Here is a 15846-nt window from a genome sequence, read left to right on the forward strand (position 1 = left end):
TGCATGAGAATCTCATGGATCCACCAAAAGAACACGGTAACGTCGGGATCAATATAAAGTAAAACAAAACTGAAAAGGTAACCACAACTCAATGACTTCGAGTAGTCGATCACAATTCAGAAATTGTAAATGATGTACTAGAAATGGTTACAAACATTCCAGATAATAAACAAAATACACTTGAATGAAGAAAGCAACAGAAGTAAAGACGTATGTAAACGTGAGAAAAATTGCCACCTCAGAGAATGTATAAATGGGGAGTTTCCACGGACTTATAAACTCATACTTGTCAAAAGGATCTTACGCCGATTGGAAGCGCTAGACTTACACACAGGGTTTGGGGCGCCTCACGTTAAACTGACTGTCATTCACCATTTAACATTTATTCAAAAAACCCAACATGTAGTAAGGAATTGCATCTACAAATATTTTGAGAAAGGTTTATTTAATTGCATCTAGTAATCCTAACTCTCCCGACTGTTTCCTAATGAAATAGGATATTCATAGTTAGTGTGATTGTGGGGTAAAATGTTTCTGTCACGAAGTGATTAAATAATGTCCAAAAACAAGCTGAGTGGTGATATTATGCTGATGAATGAGATCCCAAAGTTGGCGAACTGTTATATGATGTGAATCAATCATCTTAATTTATCTATTTAATATGTTTTAAGCTCCGTTTTTTTCCAGCTTTATTTGAAAACTAGATGTCACGTAGTTTGGAAACTTCGTTGATCATTCAGTGACTTTCATGGCAGGGGTTTCTGTCTCTTAATATAAGTCACAATAATCAACATTCAAGACCTATTAAATGTGGATGCGTATAGATTATAGCATATGAATAATTTTCATCTCTCTGTCTGTCTGTCTCTCGTTAATTGGTCAGGTAATATTTGGAGCCAACTGATCGTAGGAGTACGTGTTTCTAAGTGCTGAGCGCGAACTTTCACAAGATTTTACTCGCAAGAGCCAAACACCAGTAATATTGTTAAAATGTTTGTATAGCTGTTCAAATCAGTCTATTCGGATATAATATATTTTACAGGGACATGTACATCAGTGAAAAATCAGTAAAATATTACAATTGGGTACAGTGATGAACAAACCTGTAAAATAAACAGTTTTGTAAGCTCTCTACATTGTTGTAGACATCATTAGTTTTATTGGACACAGCCCTAACTGAAAGTCCTCGACCAACCACCAGATCGAATTCGAGTACACCGTGCTGCGAATCCTTTTCAACAGCTAGTCCGCTTATATTCCACATACTTTGACAAATCAACCATTATTCAAGTACATCTTCAGATCCCTTCTTTCTTGACTTCTGGTTTGACTGAATTTGGGATTTTTGTATAAAAAGAGGTTTCAGGCGGTAGTGTTGCCAAATAATTCATATCCGTGAAATTTCCATCACCCTCTGCAAGTGTGCTTACAGTCGGATATGTTTTTCTTTGCGAATCTGTCTTCTACATTGTATAATTAAGGTGACTCTTCAGAGTACTTAATTACTCAAAGATCTCTATTCCTTTCATTGGTAGTGTGAAACTAAAGGTGAAATAGGAAATTTCATGAGAAAACTGTATTTTAAACTACGTTCTAGTGTTTAAGCAACTACCAAATAATAAGTTCAGTCTAAAATTTGAAATAGAAAAAAATCCAATCTGTCGGACAAACAAAAAAGGAGCACATATTTTAATGGTCGTGTTAAACGTTTAAATACATACAAAATGAATTGAACACACTTTTCCTTTGTTAAACTGTTTTAAGCGCTGAACTTTAATTATTAAATTATTAGCTCTAGCTTCAGTCAGTCAGTCAGTAAGTCAGCTACAGTGTAGAACCAGGCATATCTATATATGAATCGGTTCAAGTTGTCATACCTCATTAGTACAACACGTTCTAGTTTCAATCCATCTATATAAATTTGAATAATCTGATTACTATCATTATTAATCTTCACACAGAAAAGACATATTCCAACAATGATTACCAGTAACATTGACCTCATAAAACAAGAAAAATATCTGTTCACTAACAGAAAAGTCTATTGATATTGTAATAACATTCAATACATTAAACTAATTGTCACCATAAATAATTTATTTATCTAAATTATGCTGTCATTTTCCTTTTCTTGGTACCAAAACGAACTAACATAACCCACTTAATTAAATTAAATTCTAATTCATCTTATTGTGAACAACAAGGTTGTTTTGTTTGTTTGTTTGTTTCGAGTTTATTTTAACTCAAAGAAAAAATGGTCAAACTTTGAGAAACCTAATCTAAGTTGACGACTCGTTTCTGTCAATCAATTTTAATTAACTTATTGATTAATATTAGTTGTTGCGTATTTATTTATCTAACTCATTACAAACCAAAACGTTCAATATCAAGATTAATGGTGTTATTCAACTACTGAACTGAAGCTAATAGTGTAATGTTAAAACATCGAACTAAATGGTTTCAAATAGAGTCAATGTGGACACAAGTAACCGTTTTAGTTGTTAGAATTATGGCTATATATATATATATATATATATATATATATATATATATATATTGCTGTTAGAGGTATGAGGGCGGTTATCACGTCCCGGTCGCCCACACTGTGGAAGGGTTCTTCTGGAGGCACCTGAAAAAGGAATTGGATTAAAGGTGGTCTTAGTGACCTGAGAGAGTGACCGCACTAAGCAAGGGACAACTGCTTGAGGTCGGTCACACACAACCTTTTTATGAGTAATTTTCGTGTTAGCTCCGTACTTTTTGAGACCTTACCGTCGGAGACAGAAATCCGTGGGATGAGGCGAGGTGTGCCTTATTAGGATGGACATTTTCTAACCCCACCCATCCTTTGTGCGAAGGCAGCATCGCTGTTATGCTAATTGTCTGAAGGAAGCACCTTACTACTGTCACATCTCTGTACAGTCAGCAATACGACTTCGCCCTCAGACCTTAGGTTTGCTGCTTTTATTCTTACCGCTCTTCAACCGACCTGTTTAACATGGTAGGACCATGAGGAACGATTGTTCCAGCCCGTATATCTTGATATATATATATATGCCTTAATAATGGATAGTCAAGGGTATTTGATTCTCATCAAAATGAAAAATAAAGGTATTTCATGAATTTTTGTCACGTATTCTCAAATAACAAGTCTATATACAAGTTTGCGAGGATTAGTATTATGATATGGCTGTTCAAACCAATGCAATGAAGTGAGGTCAAAACTATCAATCATCGTGTGTTACAAGGGAACTATTAGACTTTAAGGATTAACTGTTTCGGGTTGAAGATATTTGTATAAGTCAGTAAATGAAAAATATGGAAATCTTGCTTACCTTATATATATATATACGCAAATGAAGTGATTTCTATCAGTCCCTGTATCTACATTATTAAATGATGAAATATGTCATTCAGTGTAGACACTGTAGTGTCAGTCATTATTTTAAGCCCATGTATCTTATTTTAGCTTTCGGACATTCCATTCTATTCATTCTACTTGAGTCATATTTTGACCTTGTCAATTATTCGCTTATTAGTCTTGAATGTTTTTATATGGGCGTATATGTGTGTGCCCTTCTTATTCCATTAATCACATGGCTGTAGCTTTATTTTGTCTGACTATAAATATTGAGTAACGCTTGACTAAAATGGAGTTGGCTTCCCAGCCATCTTCCATACGTGTCGTTTTGCTTTGCTGTGCTTCATTCACTTCATGTACGAAATATATGTATTCTCAAGTCAATTCTCGTTATTCGACTTATTTAATTCCGTTATTGACTAACGCGATTCAAGTCGACGATGATATACGAGAATAGGCGATAACAATCATTCGTATGATCTAAATATGAGTCAGATCCACGGGCCACTAAAACACCCATCTAATGAGTATTTATATAATGACTCTATTATCAGCTGGAGAACCACAAAAATTTGCACACAGTTAAATTAAAGGTGAGGTAAGTAGCTGTTACCGACATTCAATCGCTATGAAGTTATTTTACTTCGCTTCAAACACCATCGCGTTATCCACTTAGCTACTGAGTTTTGATAGCTACTTGCTTGTGCAATGGGGTGAAGTTTAAATTCACTTGATGTTGTTTTTCTTGTATATTCCTATTGCTGTTCAGGACGTTTAGGTGTTTGAAGCGAACGGTATTGAATTCGAGTCCCAGAGTGAACATCAATGTTGGGATTTAGGTACATCTAGCTTAGTCCCAAATAGAACAAAACGCGTGTCTTTGATTCCACTCCTAGCCACTTACCATCTTTGCTTATAATGCTTGTGAATTAAGACAATATTGAGGCAATCCTCAAAGGATGCACATATGCCAATAAGAGACTGATCAATTGCAGTCCTAAACATCAATAGGAAGATTCAAGTAAACATTACCAACTAAATTTATGGTTTACTAACTTCTAAAGAGTTGTTTAATAAAAGTCCACAAAGTTTAATGTATACATTAGAAACTATCAATTCAAAAAAACTATGGAGAAAACCAGGACGAAGTGAAACATCAAGACAGAACACCGCTTTCAACTGTATAATTTTAAATTATTTTTCAGTATATACATTTTCACTATACCAAGGTTACTAAAGTAGATTACTTGTAAAAATGAATGATACAAAACAAATATCAGTATAGAGGTTATAAAGTTTATTAAGTCTTTGATTGAGATCCCATGTGCGAGATCGTGGATGCGCACTGCTAAGGAGTCCTACAGTAGGACGAAACGGCCGTCCAGTGCTTCCAGGTTTCCAACGGCGATCTAACATCAATCGATTCATGATCTCAAGCAAAACGAATCGTCACAAAATGTAAGAATCAATTAATTATCAATAATCAGAATGTGTCATCATAAAATACTAAAAACCGATCAACTTAATCATTAGATTTCAATCATTCAATTCATTTTATTTTAAAATCATTCAGAGGTAAGTCAGTACTTTAGAAGTGATGGACTTGGTGTAAGATATGAAGACTCTGGCTTCTATCCATTGTAAGTTCGAAAACCGTTGCCGTTGAGGAGTTTTTCATACAAAAATGATTTATATCGATTGTTTCAAATATAATCGCTACGTAATATAAATTAAACTGTAGATGAAAAGAAAATGATCTATGGATCAAATGGGAACATACTCTAATTCTCACAGTTTTTAAATCAACAACTGATATTAGAAAGATAACCAATGAAAGCCTGGAAGCGCTAGGCGACTGTCTCATCATAGTGTGGAACAACAAGGCAGCAATTATACAAGATTCTGCATTGTGGAATCGAACACAGGACCTCTGATCTCGCTCGCGACTGCTTAACGTCTAGACAACTGAGCCAGCACCTAGTAGTATTAATATATGACTTTCCACTGTCTTTTGTAGATAACTGTTTCACATCCGATATGGTTGAAGTTCACTGGTCACAGACTTTCACAAGAACTCCAGAAGCTGCATCTTGAAACTAGTCGCTAAAATCATTTCGTGATTTAAAGTCTATGAATGTTCTATAATCTCCCCAAAACCCAACAGTGATAATAATGTAGTCCCATTAATAATAAAATTCATGAAACATAATTAGGTGTAATAGAAAGATAAAATTGTCGTTTAATTGTATTGTTATATCGTCAGTATGAGTTGGATTCAGTTTTTATGAACTGAGAGATTCTTCTAATAAGAAATGCAATTCAGTATGAAGTGAATATGTTGGACGATAAACCATCCTTTTCTGTTTGATGGACGATGGGGTTATGTTTTAAAGGAATATATACTGGACAAGACCATAGAACATCAAGATTACATTCAAGTAAATGAAATTATGTATCGACTAAATCCAATGATTATCGAATTGAGAAGTTGCTCTAATCATATTAATTGATACGACGAATTACTATTGAAAATAAACGAAGCTAATTCTCTATAAAGTTCACTTTGAATCACTTCAGATTGATTTATTCCTAAATGTAATATTTGAGGATTCAAAATCCTTGAATATATATGTCAGTCAACTGATAGAAACCTTTATCATTCTTATCAGGCAAGTGTCTGTTGTATATTTTACCTTCATTGATTAAATTAAGGCTGTATATAGTAGGAATAAGATGGTGGTTGAAGATAGTCAACAGGAAAGCCTGGATCTGCGTTTCGTACTATTTGGCACTCGTCAGTAAGGTGTATCTGTAATATTATTGAGGGAAATGATACTGTCTGATAGATTCGATCCCGTGTCACTTAGCTTCACAGTCAGAGACGTTACCACTAAGCTATCCATTTTACCTCAACATAGTGCACGCGATGTCGAGTCACCTAGACTGGTGACCATATTGCAACTTGGTCGATAGGATTCGATTTTCACTGAGAAGGACATTATCTTCAGTATCGTAACATCTTCGAACTCTTCAAGCTTTTCAAAGAAATGTTTGATTTACTCAAAAAGCGTTGTTTTACTCTGTGATATGTCTTTATAGAAAACTCTTACTACTTAAAACATTTTGTTAGATTTTTGTTCAAATTTTACCAAAAGATCGGTTCCCATACTTAACAGAGTGGTCGTGCAGAACCGATTAGATTAGAAAATGTTGTTTGTGTGTGATCGTGCACATTGAGAGAATTGAATACCATGGGTCCTACACTTTGTAGCGCCTACAATATCCGTTTTCCTAATTATCCTCTAGTTAATATTTTTTTATTGTGAAATCCATGGTTAAATAGAATGAGTCTTTATAAAGTTTATTATAAAACACATTCCTAGCTTTCTTCAAATTCTGAAGTAATTTTTAAAAAAAAGCAATCTGTAAAGCAAGTGAAAAGAAAAATGAGTTCAACTTCTTATAATATGATCTGTGGAGGAAACTATTGCGTTTAAACTGTGAACTGACTAATGTTAGACTACCATTGAAAACTTAAATGCAATGGACGACCGTTTCGTTCAATCACCGGACTCGTCAACAGTGCTGATCCACAATCGAACCGTGGACCTTAGGTCTCGAACGCAAAGTCTTGATTCCTGAGTGGAGGGCCATGGATGCACACTGCTGTGGAGCTACATATTAGAACGAAATGGCCGTCTAATACTTACAGGTTTCCAATGGTAATTCACCAATGGTCGGTTCATGACTACGATAAAACTCAAAAATCTCAACAAGCCTATACTTACAAGGAGACTGTTAGTTGAACAGCTAATTGAAAGAAGTTATAATCTAGATATGCTTTTCAAATACATTACTCTCTATGATTCAACACTGTCAAGTGTTCCATAGTCCTGCTGTTTGTAAAAACAGTTATTCATTTAGAGATTACTCAGAAAACCTACACATTGTGAACTAATACACAGTTGATTTTTTTGACTCTCTTTTGTACGTAATGAAAGTTTATGAAATCAGTCAAGTACTTGAGTTCTTTCGGTATAAATCATGAACTGACCCTAACTAGACCACTTTTGGTAACCTGGAAGCAATGGGCTGTCGTTTCATCCTACTATGGTGAATTTTCAAACATTGAATGAGTGCTGGCCAAACTACTTATAAGCATGAATCAGTAATATGAATCAGTGCAAAATCAATAACATAAAAATATGTTTTGTATGTTTGTTTTATATGCAAGTTAATTTAGATTATTTACATTGGTAAATTGGCAGGGATAATTTAAAATTTGTGAGAATTTTACTCAAACTTTGAGCAAACAGTTTCATGACAGCCTGAACGCAGTCTACCACGACAAGCAATTCTGATTAGTGTTGGAATTGATCAGAAGAAAATTAGGAGAGGCCAAACCAGCTAAAACGTGGCATCAGTCCACAAAGTCAGTAACTTCTGATTTGAGCCATGTTCGTAGATGCGGAATACTTGGTTGAAATCCGCGTGACTATCGTAACCAACGGTTGGAGACTGTGGGTGACATGGCTCAGAATCGATCACGATGATGCAGGTGCATACACTCTCTGTCTTCCCTTAAACTAAGAGAATAAAACCACTTTATATCTTTCTTTCTACGAACTAAATCTTTCTTCCTGTACTATGTCCTTATATGCAATCTTTCTTTTATATATTACCACCATTGAATTAACTACTTGTATGAATTCGGTATTCATCTTGCTGTGCTAATGAGGTGTGGCAACTTGAACTGATGTATATATATGCCGTGACTAACTGGGCATCGAGTATTGAAATGATAATCATGTATAACTTTCTAACTACTCACTTTGATAAATATATATATATATATATATATATATATATATATATATATACTTAGTTAAGTAATCTTCTATTATCTCTGTGACTTCCGGTTTGTTTGTTTAGTTCCACAGTTATTGTTCACATGGTCTCTAACATTCTACATACACATAAATTTTGTTTTGTTCTTAAAGAGTTAAAAGAAAACACACATAATAATGTACTCATGTGTTGTTATTGTTGTTGTTATCGTCGTCGTTTTCATATAGGCAAAATAAAAAGAAAAGGAAACAGGATAGGAAAATGTTGATATGAGAAAGTCAATTAAAGTAAGAATATACAAAACATTGTAATCATAAGTAGTCGAATTCCTGAATTATAGTAAGTTAGTTATGTTGTTTTTTTTATACCTAACCTACTGATCATCATTATGTTATATAGTGATAGACCAATAGAAAGTAACTGTCAACAAACTATATAAGTGCCATGTTTGACCAATATCCCCTAGTAATTAATCATTAGTTTTGTGGTTGTCATGTAAGTTCAACATTGATTACAATATGCTTAATTATTTTTTTATTTAATTAATGACCTTTTTTATATATATCCCGGTTATATTTGATGATACTATCAAAAATGTATTTACAATCCACGTTATTATAAACATAACTAATTATATTGTTCAAATACATAAAATTAATTACTGTCTTTGTCACCCACAGTCTACAACCATTGGTTATGATAGTCACGTGGAACCCAACCACGTAGTCTGCATCTAACAACATGGTTCAGACTAGGAGTTAGTGACTTTATGAACTGATGCCACGTTTTTGCTGGTTTGGTCGCCCCTAATTTTCTTCCATTTCCAACACTAGTCAGCATTGCGCGTCGTGATAATCGGTGTTCAGGTATAAGTAACACGTGGCCCAACCATCTCAGTCGATGAAAATTAACAACCTCGAGATGGTGGAGAAGATTTGTAGCTCAGGTGGATGATTTTGGTGGAGTTTTGTTCTCTGAGCTGGAGAACAAAACTCCACCAAAATTAACAACCTCATCAACTGATTTACCATCATCCCTTAATATCTTTTGTCTAATCTCACTATTGCTTATCCGGTGATCCCAGCAGATGTGAGCAATATTTCTAAGATATTTGCGATCAAATACCAGCAACGTACGTGTATATAACATATATGATGACAATGGTTGAGGACCTTGATATATATATATCACACATTGACTAAAGTCAGTAAGGATGTAGTATTAGGTCCCGAATTATTGATCAAAATGTGTCATACTTCCAACTAAGGCCGATAGACCCTAATCTTGATCGTATAAAGATCGTCTAAACGTTTTGACAACGTACCAAAAGCTAAAACGTAACAACTATTCATTATCCATTGACGTTCAATGAATTTTGATATGTTTCTAATTTGTGACAGTAATCATCTTTAAGATTCATAAATGTTCCCAATAAAAACAATTACACTAACAGTACTAATGATAAGTTATAGATAAATAATTCAAGGTGTTCAATGTGTCATCTATTCTTCCGTGACAAGTGACAAGTACAAATATACAGTATGAGGTTGTGGGGATTACTAATTTATTGACTGAGGTTGAGGTTAGACATTTACACCGTTGGATGCTGGCAGACTCAGTGGTCTAGTAGGTTAAGTGTTCGCGCGCGAGACTGAAGGCCCTGAGTTCGAAACGGCCGTTCAGTGCTTTCAAGTTTTCAATGGTGGTCTAACAACGATCGGTTCATGATCTCAATCAATTACAATTATACAACTTGAGAATATCATATCCCTGAAAACAAAACGTACTGCGCGTTCTCTTTAGTGGAACATTTCTAACAAGGGGATTGTTTATATTTTTCAAAAATAAAAAACAAAATGATCAAACTAGATATAACAGAATCAATAATTCAATATAGTTACTTAATGTATACAAACATTGTTGTACAGATAAGCAAGACAGTAGAGAACGTCTATTCAGTGTGTTTAGTTCGCTTTAAGCAAATGGAAACTCAATGTGATCCCAGTACTGATCATGTGAGTTAGTTAAATAATCATAAAATTGATTTTTTGAAATCTTAAACAGAAATAAAGCTTATACATAATCTTGTACTCGTCATTTGTAGGTAAATCAAATGTAAGATTTGTTCCAACTTATTCTTTGTAATAGTTTACATTATCAAAAGGGGATTTTTGTGAAGATTGTAGTAATTTAATAGTTGAATTCATGAGTCAATTAAAGCTAGACAATCATAGAAAACCTAGAAGAAATGGACGGCCATTTCGTCCTAGTATGAGACTCCTCAGTAGTTCGCATCCACGATCCCACTCCGCGAGATTTGAATCCAGAACCTTCGGTCTGGCACGTGAGCGCCTACCCTTTAGATCATTGAGCTGGCATCCATTCTTATAATTTTATAATTGTGGATTGTATATCGAAGCTACAATTCATTGTTTAATACAATGTCATAAAATTCAGTCGCTTCCCTGGCAGTGATTGTATGCATATGGCCATGTGAGATCATTTCGAGAGGAAGAGCTTACTCTCGTCACCTCTCGGCCGTACCAGGACATTTGGTGAAACTTGAAAAAACCATTCATTTGTCTAAGACACTCCTTAAAACAGTATTTGTCATTATTATTATTATTATTATTATTATTATTATTATTATTATTATTATTATTATTATTAGCCTTATTCAGTACTATATGTTTAGTATTAAATTATATGCTTTTGAATAAGATTATAATCTGTATAAATCTCAATTAAAAACACATTTAAGAATACAAGTTAGTGATTAGGTCATCTCTAACAACCTGCTCGTCATATAGTATATTTTCTAGATAAGGTATTATAAAGCTTTTATTATCTTTGCTTACGTGCATGGTTTCTAATGTATTGATGTCTCATTCTCCTAGAGGATATATGAGGAGAAAGATGTAAGTAAAGTGGATGATAAGATAACATCTGACAATTGTTTGCATGATTTTATATGTCTATCTACAATTATATTAATAATGACCTTAAAAAATTCATAACACACCCTGCTAACTGATTTCAACACTCTGAGATAAAGAAAGCAATTCAAAATCATTATCAGACAGACCTCACAATATGCATAACTACAAACTAGAACGGTTTGAAACTTGCTCCTTTATGTATGTGTTTGTGTATTGACAATGAAAGCAAGATATCTTGTTTGAAATCTAATATTTCCGTATGGCGTTTCCTGTTTGATATCTACAGATATGTTGTTAGTGGGAAATCTAGTAATACTGTTCAACTGTCCAAACAGAAGTAAACCAAGGTTAGAATAGATCAGCTACTAGTTGAAAGCTGGATATTTTTAAGCGTTGAGCCACAGGTCCACCTGACCTAAAATGAACATCATACTATGAATCAGTTAGCTAAAACACGGGATCAGACACGTATATGCATCGATCCAACTTGCCACACCTCATTAACACAACAAATTCACAGAACTAGTTACTTCAATGGTAGTAATATATAAAAGAAACATTGTGTATAAGGATATAGTACAGGAAAAAAGAATTAGTTGGTAGAAAGAAAGATATAAAGCAATTTTAATCTCATAGTTTAAGGGAAGACAGAGAGTGTATACACCTACACCACTGTGATCGATTCTGAGTCATGTCACCCACAGTCTACAACCATTGGTTACGATAGTCACGCGTACCCCAACCAAGTAATCTGCATCTAACAACATGGTTCTAACCTGAAGCTAATGACTTTGTGGACTGATGCCACGTTTTAGCTGGTTTGGCCTCTCCTAACTTTCTTCTAATCAACTCCAATACTAGTCAGCAATGCGAGTCGTGGTAATCGGTGTTCAGGTATAAGTAACACGTGGCCCAACCATCTCAGTCGATGGAGATTCACAACCTCATCAACTGATTTACCATCATTCCTTAATATCCTTTGTCTAATCTCACTATTACTTATCCGGTGATCCCAGCAGATGTGAGCAATATTTCTAAGATATTTGTGATCAAATACTAGTAGCATACAAGTATCTTCTACTCTTAATGGCCACATTTCGCAGCTGTAAAGTAGAATAAAACGTACTACTGTGCACTACATATATAAATATAAGGCTAATAATAATAATAATAGTTGAATACCACCCTTTTGGTTCAGACTGTTCTTATTCACCCATATATACAACGCTACTGTTGTCAATCTTTCTTTATGAGTGTTAAAACCTTTCTGAACTAGATTATTCCATTAAAAATTAATCTTGTGTCCTGTTTCTAACACATGTAACCCAATCGTAGACTTATTCTCAAGTTTCTTTAAGTCAACTGAAGATTTGGGAACATTTTTCTAACATTGTTTGTGTTCCTTAAAAAATCTTACATTCAAATATCTGGATGTTTCTTGAACATGCACTACATTACAATCATGAGAGATGATCTCATAAAAAGTATTTTATTGTTCTTCCTTTAGGAACCTATCCTTAACTTTCGTTAATATTGATCTTATAGTGTCACACGCTTGAAAATACACTTTTATATCATGCTTGTTTAGAATCCGTTTGATTTCTTCCAATGTTTCTTTAGAAATTTAGAAATTTGAAACTAAAACTTGTTGTTTTTGAAATAACCGCACAATTATTTTTTTTGTATTTTTTACATTTTAGAATAGTTAAACAACTCAATAATAATAAGAAAGAAAGAAACAACAATGTACACCATTATTAATATTAATATCAATGCAATATGTATAAGAATGTTCATGTTCTTACTTATTCTAAATGTAACCATGTGTTACATAACCCATAATCAAAATGATATTTTATCAGATTGGAATGTCATAGATGATGATCATGATCAAGATCAAAATGAAATGTATATTATGAAACTACCAATACATATAACACAAAATCCATCACAACCATTGATCAAATCTATGCCATCTTCTTATTGGAGTTATTATTTTACTGAAGGTGAACCAAAACGAAATGGACATTATTCACAACGTTTAGGAAAATAAAGCCTAGTACAATAATAATTACTTTATCACCATCATCATCATTATCATTATAGTTATTTATTATTTTCAATTATATTAATAATTGTATGATTATGTAACTTTTAAAACAAATATATCTTGTGAACAGTTGATGTCTAGTAAAATATATATATAGTATGAGTTTTAATATCTGAAGGTCCCGGGTTCGAGTCTCGCGAGCAGGATCGTGGATGCGTACTGCTGAGGAGTCTCATACTAGGACGAAATAGCCATCCAGTGCTTTCAGATTTTCTATGATGGTCTAGCTTCAATTGACTCATGAATTCAACTATTAAAATTAAGTAGTATTTATTTAGAATATTCTATTGTCAATCTACTACTCACAAGACTGGTCTTTCATAAAACAATTTCCACCTCTATACCAAAATGTGCCATTCATAGATGATTCAGTTGTGAACATCAAGCAACAAAAACAGTCAATATGAATATAAGAACAAGTGATGAAAAGAAAACCGATGGGTATAGCTAACTACAAACAAGGCTAAGTGAATGTACTAATATATCACTTGTAGAAGAACTTGAAAGATTAGTTCCGTATGAAATAAGTGTTGATGCTGTTGTTCAGAATAATAGTATAAAAACTTCAGAATAAACTGTTAAAAATCAAAGAACACAATGATACCAAGTTAACTAGTTAGTCCTATTGTGGGACTCATCAGTAGTGCGCATCAGCAATCCAGCGCTACGGGATGGTGATCTAACTTCAATTGACTCATGATCTCAACTATTAAAATTACTATAATATCCACAAAACCCTTTCTGATATTAATCAACATATATTCACTAGTGACTGACTTCAAGAGGCATTTCTTGGAGTTCTAGCGAGAAGCCGTGACCAGTGGAGTTCAACTGGGTCTGTTGTGAGATAGTAACTCACTGAACACAATGGTGGATAGTGGTGCAATTCCGTGGATTAGTTGAAGTTAGACATTAACACTGTTGGATGTCTACCGGCTCAGTGGTCTAGAGGTTGAGCGTTAGCGCGCCAGACCGATAGGATATGGGTTCGAATCTGGCGAGACGGGATCGTGGATGCGCACCGCTAAGGATTCTCACAGTAGAACGAAATAGCCGTCCAGTGTTTCCAGGTTTTCCATGTTAGTCTACTTTCAATAGACTCATGATCTCAACTATTATTATTTGATGTAAATTATTGATTAAACATTAATTTGATTTCAATAGTTGAATTCATGAGTCGGTCATCAAACTAGACCACCACTGATAACTTTGAAGCATTGTTTGATGGCTATTTCGTCTTAGTATGAGACTCTACAACAGTGCACATCCATGATCCTTAATGAGCACTGTTGAAGATGAAACGGCTGCCAAACAGTGCTTCTAAGAATTCAGTGATCGTCTAGCTTACATCGACTAATGATTCGACTGTTAAAATTATTACAATTTCCACAAATACCCATTCTGATATTAATTTTATTATTAAGTTCATAGTCTACCCTTGCTTTTGTGAGAAGCTTGTGATACTATTGAACCACCGTAACCATATATGGCAGAGTTCAAACGTAAACCTACGGGTTAAAATTCAAATGATTTAGTTATTCAATCACAATCATTGTCTTAGTTGTCATAGTTTTAGGCACAGGAATTTGTTAAACGATTTTAAACGCTTTTATGAATTAGCTGACGGTTGATATGAATATTAGTTGAATAGTTAAGAGAGTGACTTTGTCTTCTCCTATTGTTTATTACAACTATTAGTCATTACAGAGCAGTATATCTATATGTATAAATGATATGGATTAGTATTCAGTGCTAAATTAATGTAAATATCTCGGTTTTACTGGAAGCTAGTCTTATGGTGAACACCTCAGTTGCATTGAATGCTATATATTGACGTTCCACATGGAAGGGTATCAATTATCAAGAAGCTCAGTTGCAGATTTTGTATGTGACCATTTAACTTGAACACTTGAATTTTAAGGATCTCAATAACATTTCAATATTACTATTTAACTCTCATAATATATGGAGCTTAAAAAGTATTTTCTAACCAGTAATTAGCTAGAAAATCGTCAGCTCACAAGATTTCAAACTTTATTGTCACTGATCGAAAGAATCTTGAATAGATTATTCATTATAAAGGGTGAACTTTAAGTACTCAAGATTAATTCTAATTAAGTAGTGAGTATAGTAAACAAAAGCACAAGTGGGGACAATCGAAGTATTTCAACACAAAATAACAGAACATCTTAGTAGTCTGAGAATGATGCAATAAATACTTCATTTGTAAAATCTCAATTAGTTGTCTCACACTTCACTGTTCCTTCATTTCCGCAGCAATCATTCTCTTTTCTTCGATTTCCTTAACATTCTGCCATCAGGTAATTGACATTCGACTGATGATACATACTACTTATGTCTGTCATAATCAGTAGCACACAGCACAGTCATTATTACACGATAGTGTTAAGTACATATGGAAGTTTATTTTGGATGGCTCAATCAAAAGACCAAGATTATCATTAAAATGTCATATGTTGGTACAATGTATTTAGAATTATCTAATAACTTGTTTACCTATTAAAGTACTTATATTGTTAAAATAAACGTCTTATCTTTCTAAGCAAAGATGGATAGTGGCTAGCAAC

At 33.8% G+C, this 15846-nt stretch overlaps 1 protein-coding gene across 1 annotated transcript; it reads left to right on the top strand.

The window, feature by feature from the left end:
* Nucleotides 1-12892: 12892 nt before the first annotated feature.
* MS3_00011022 (uncharacterized protein) lies at nt 12893-13201 on the top strand (the record flags this gene model as incomplete). Its single annotated transcript, XM_012936386.2, has 1 exon — nt 12893-13201. The coding sequence occupies one exon, from the start codon at nt 12893-12895 to the stop codon at nt 13199-13201; it is 309 nt and encodes a 102-aa protein (XP_012791840.1).
* Nucleotides 13202-15846: the final 2645 nt, after the last annotated feature.

Source organism: Schistosoma haematobium, chromosome 6, assembly GCF_000699445.3.
Source record: "Schistosoma haematobium chromosome 6, whole genome shotgun sequence".
Lineage (NCBI taxonomy): Eukaryota > Metazoa > Platyhelminthes > Trematoda > Strigeidida > Schistosomatidae > Schistosoma > Schistosoma haematobium.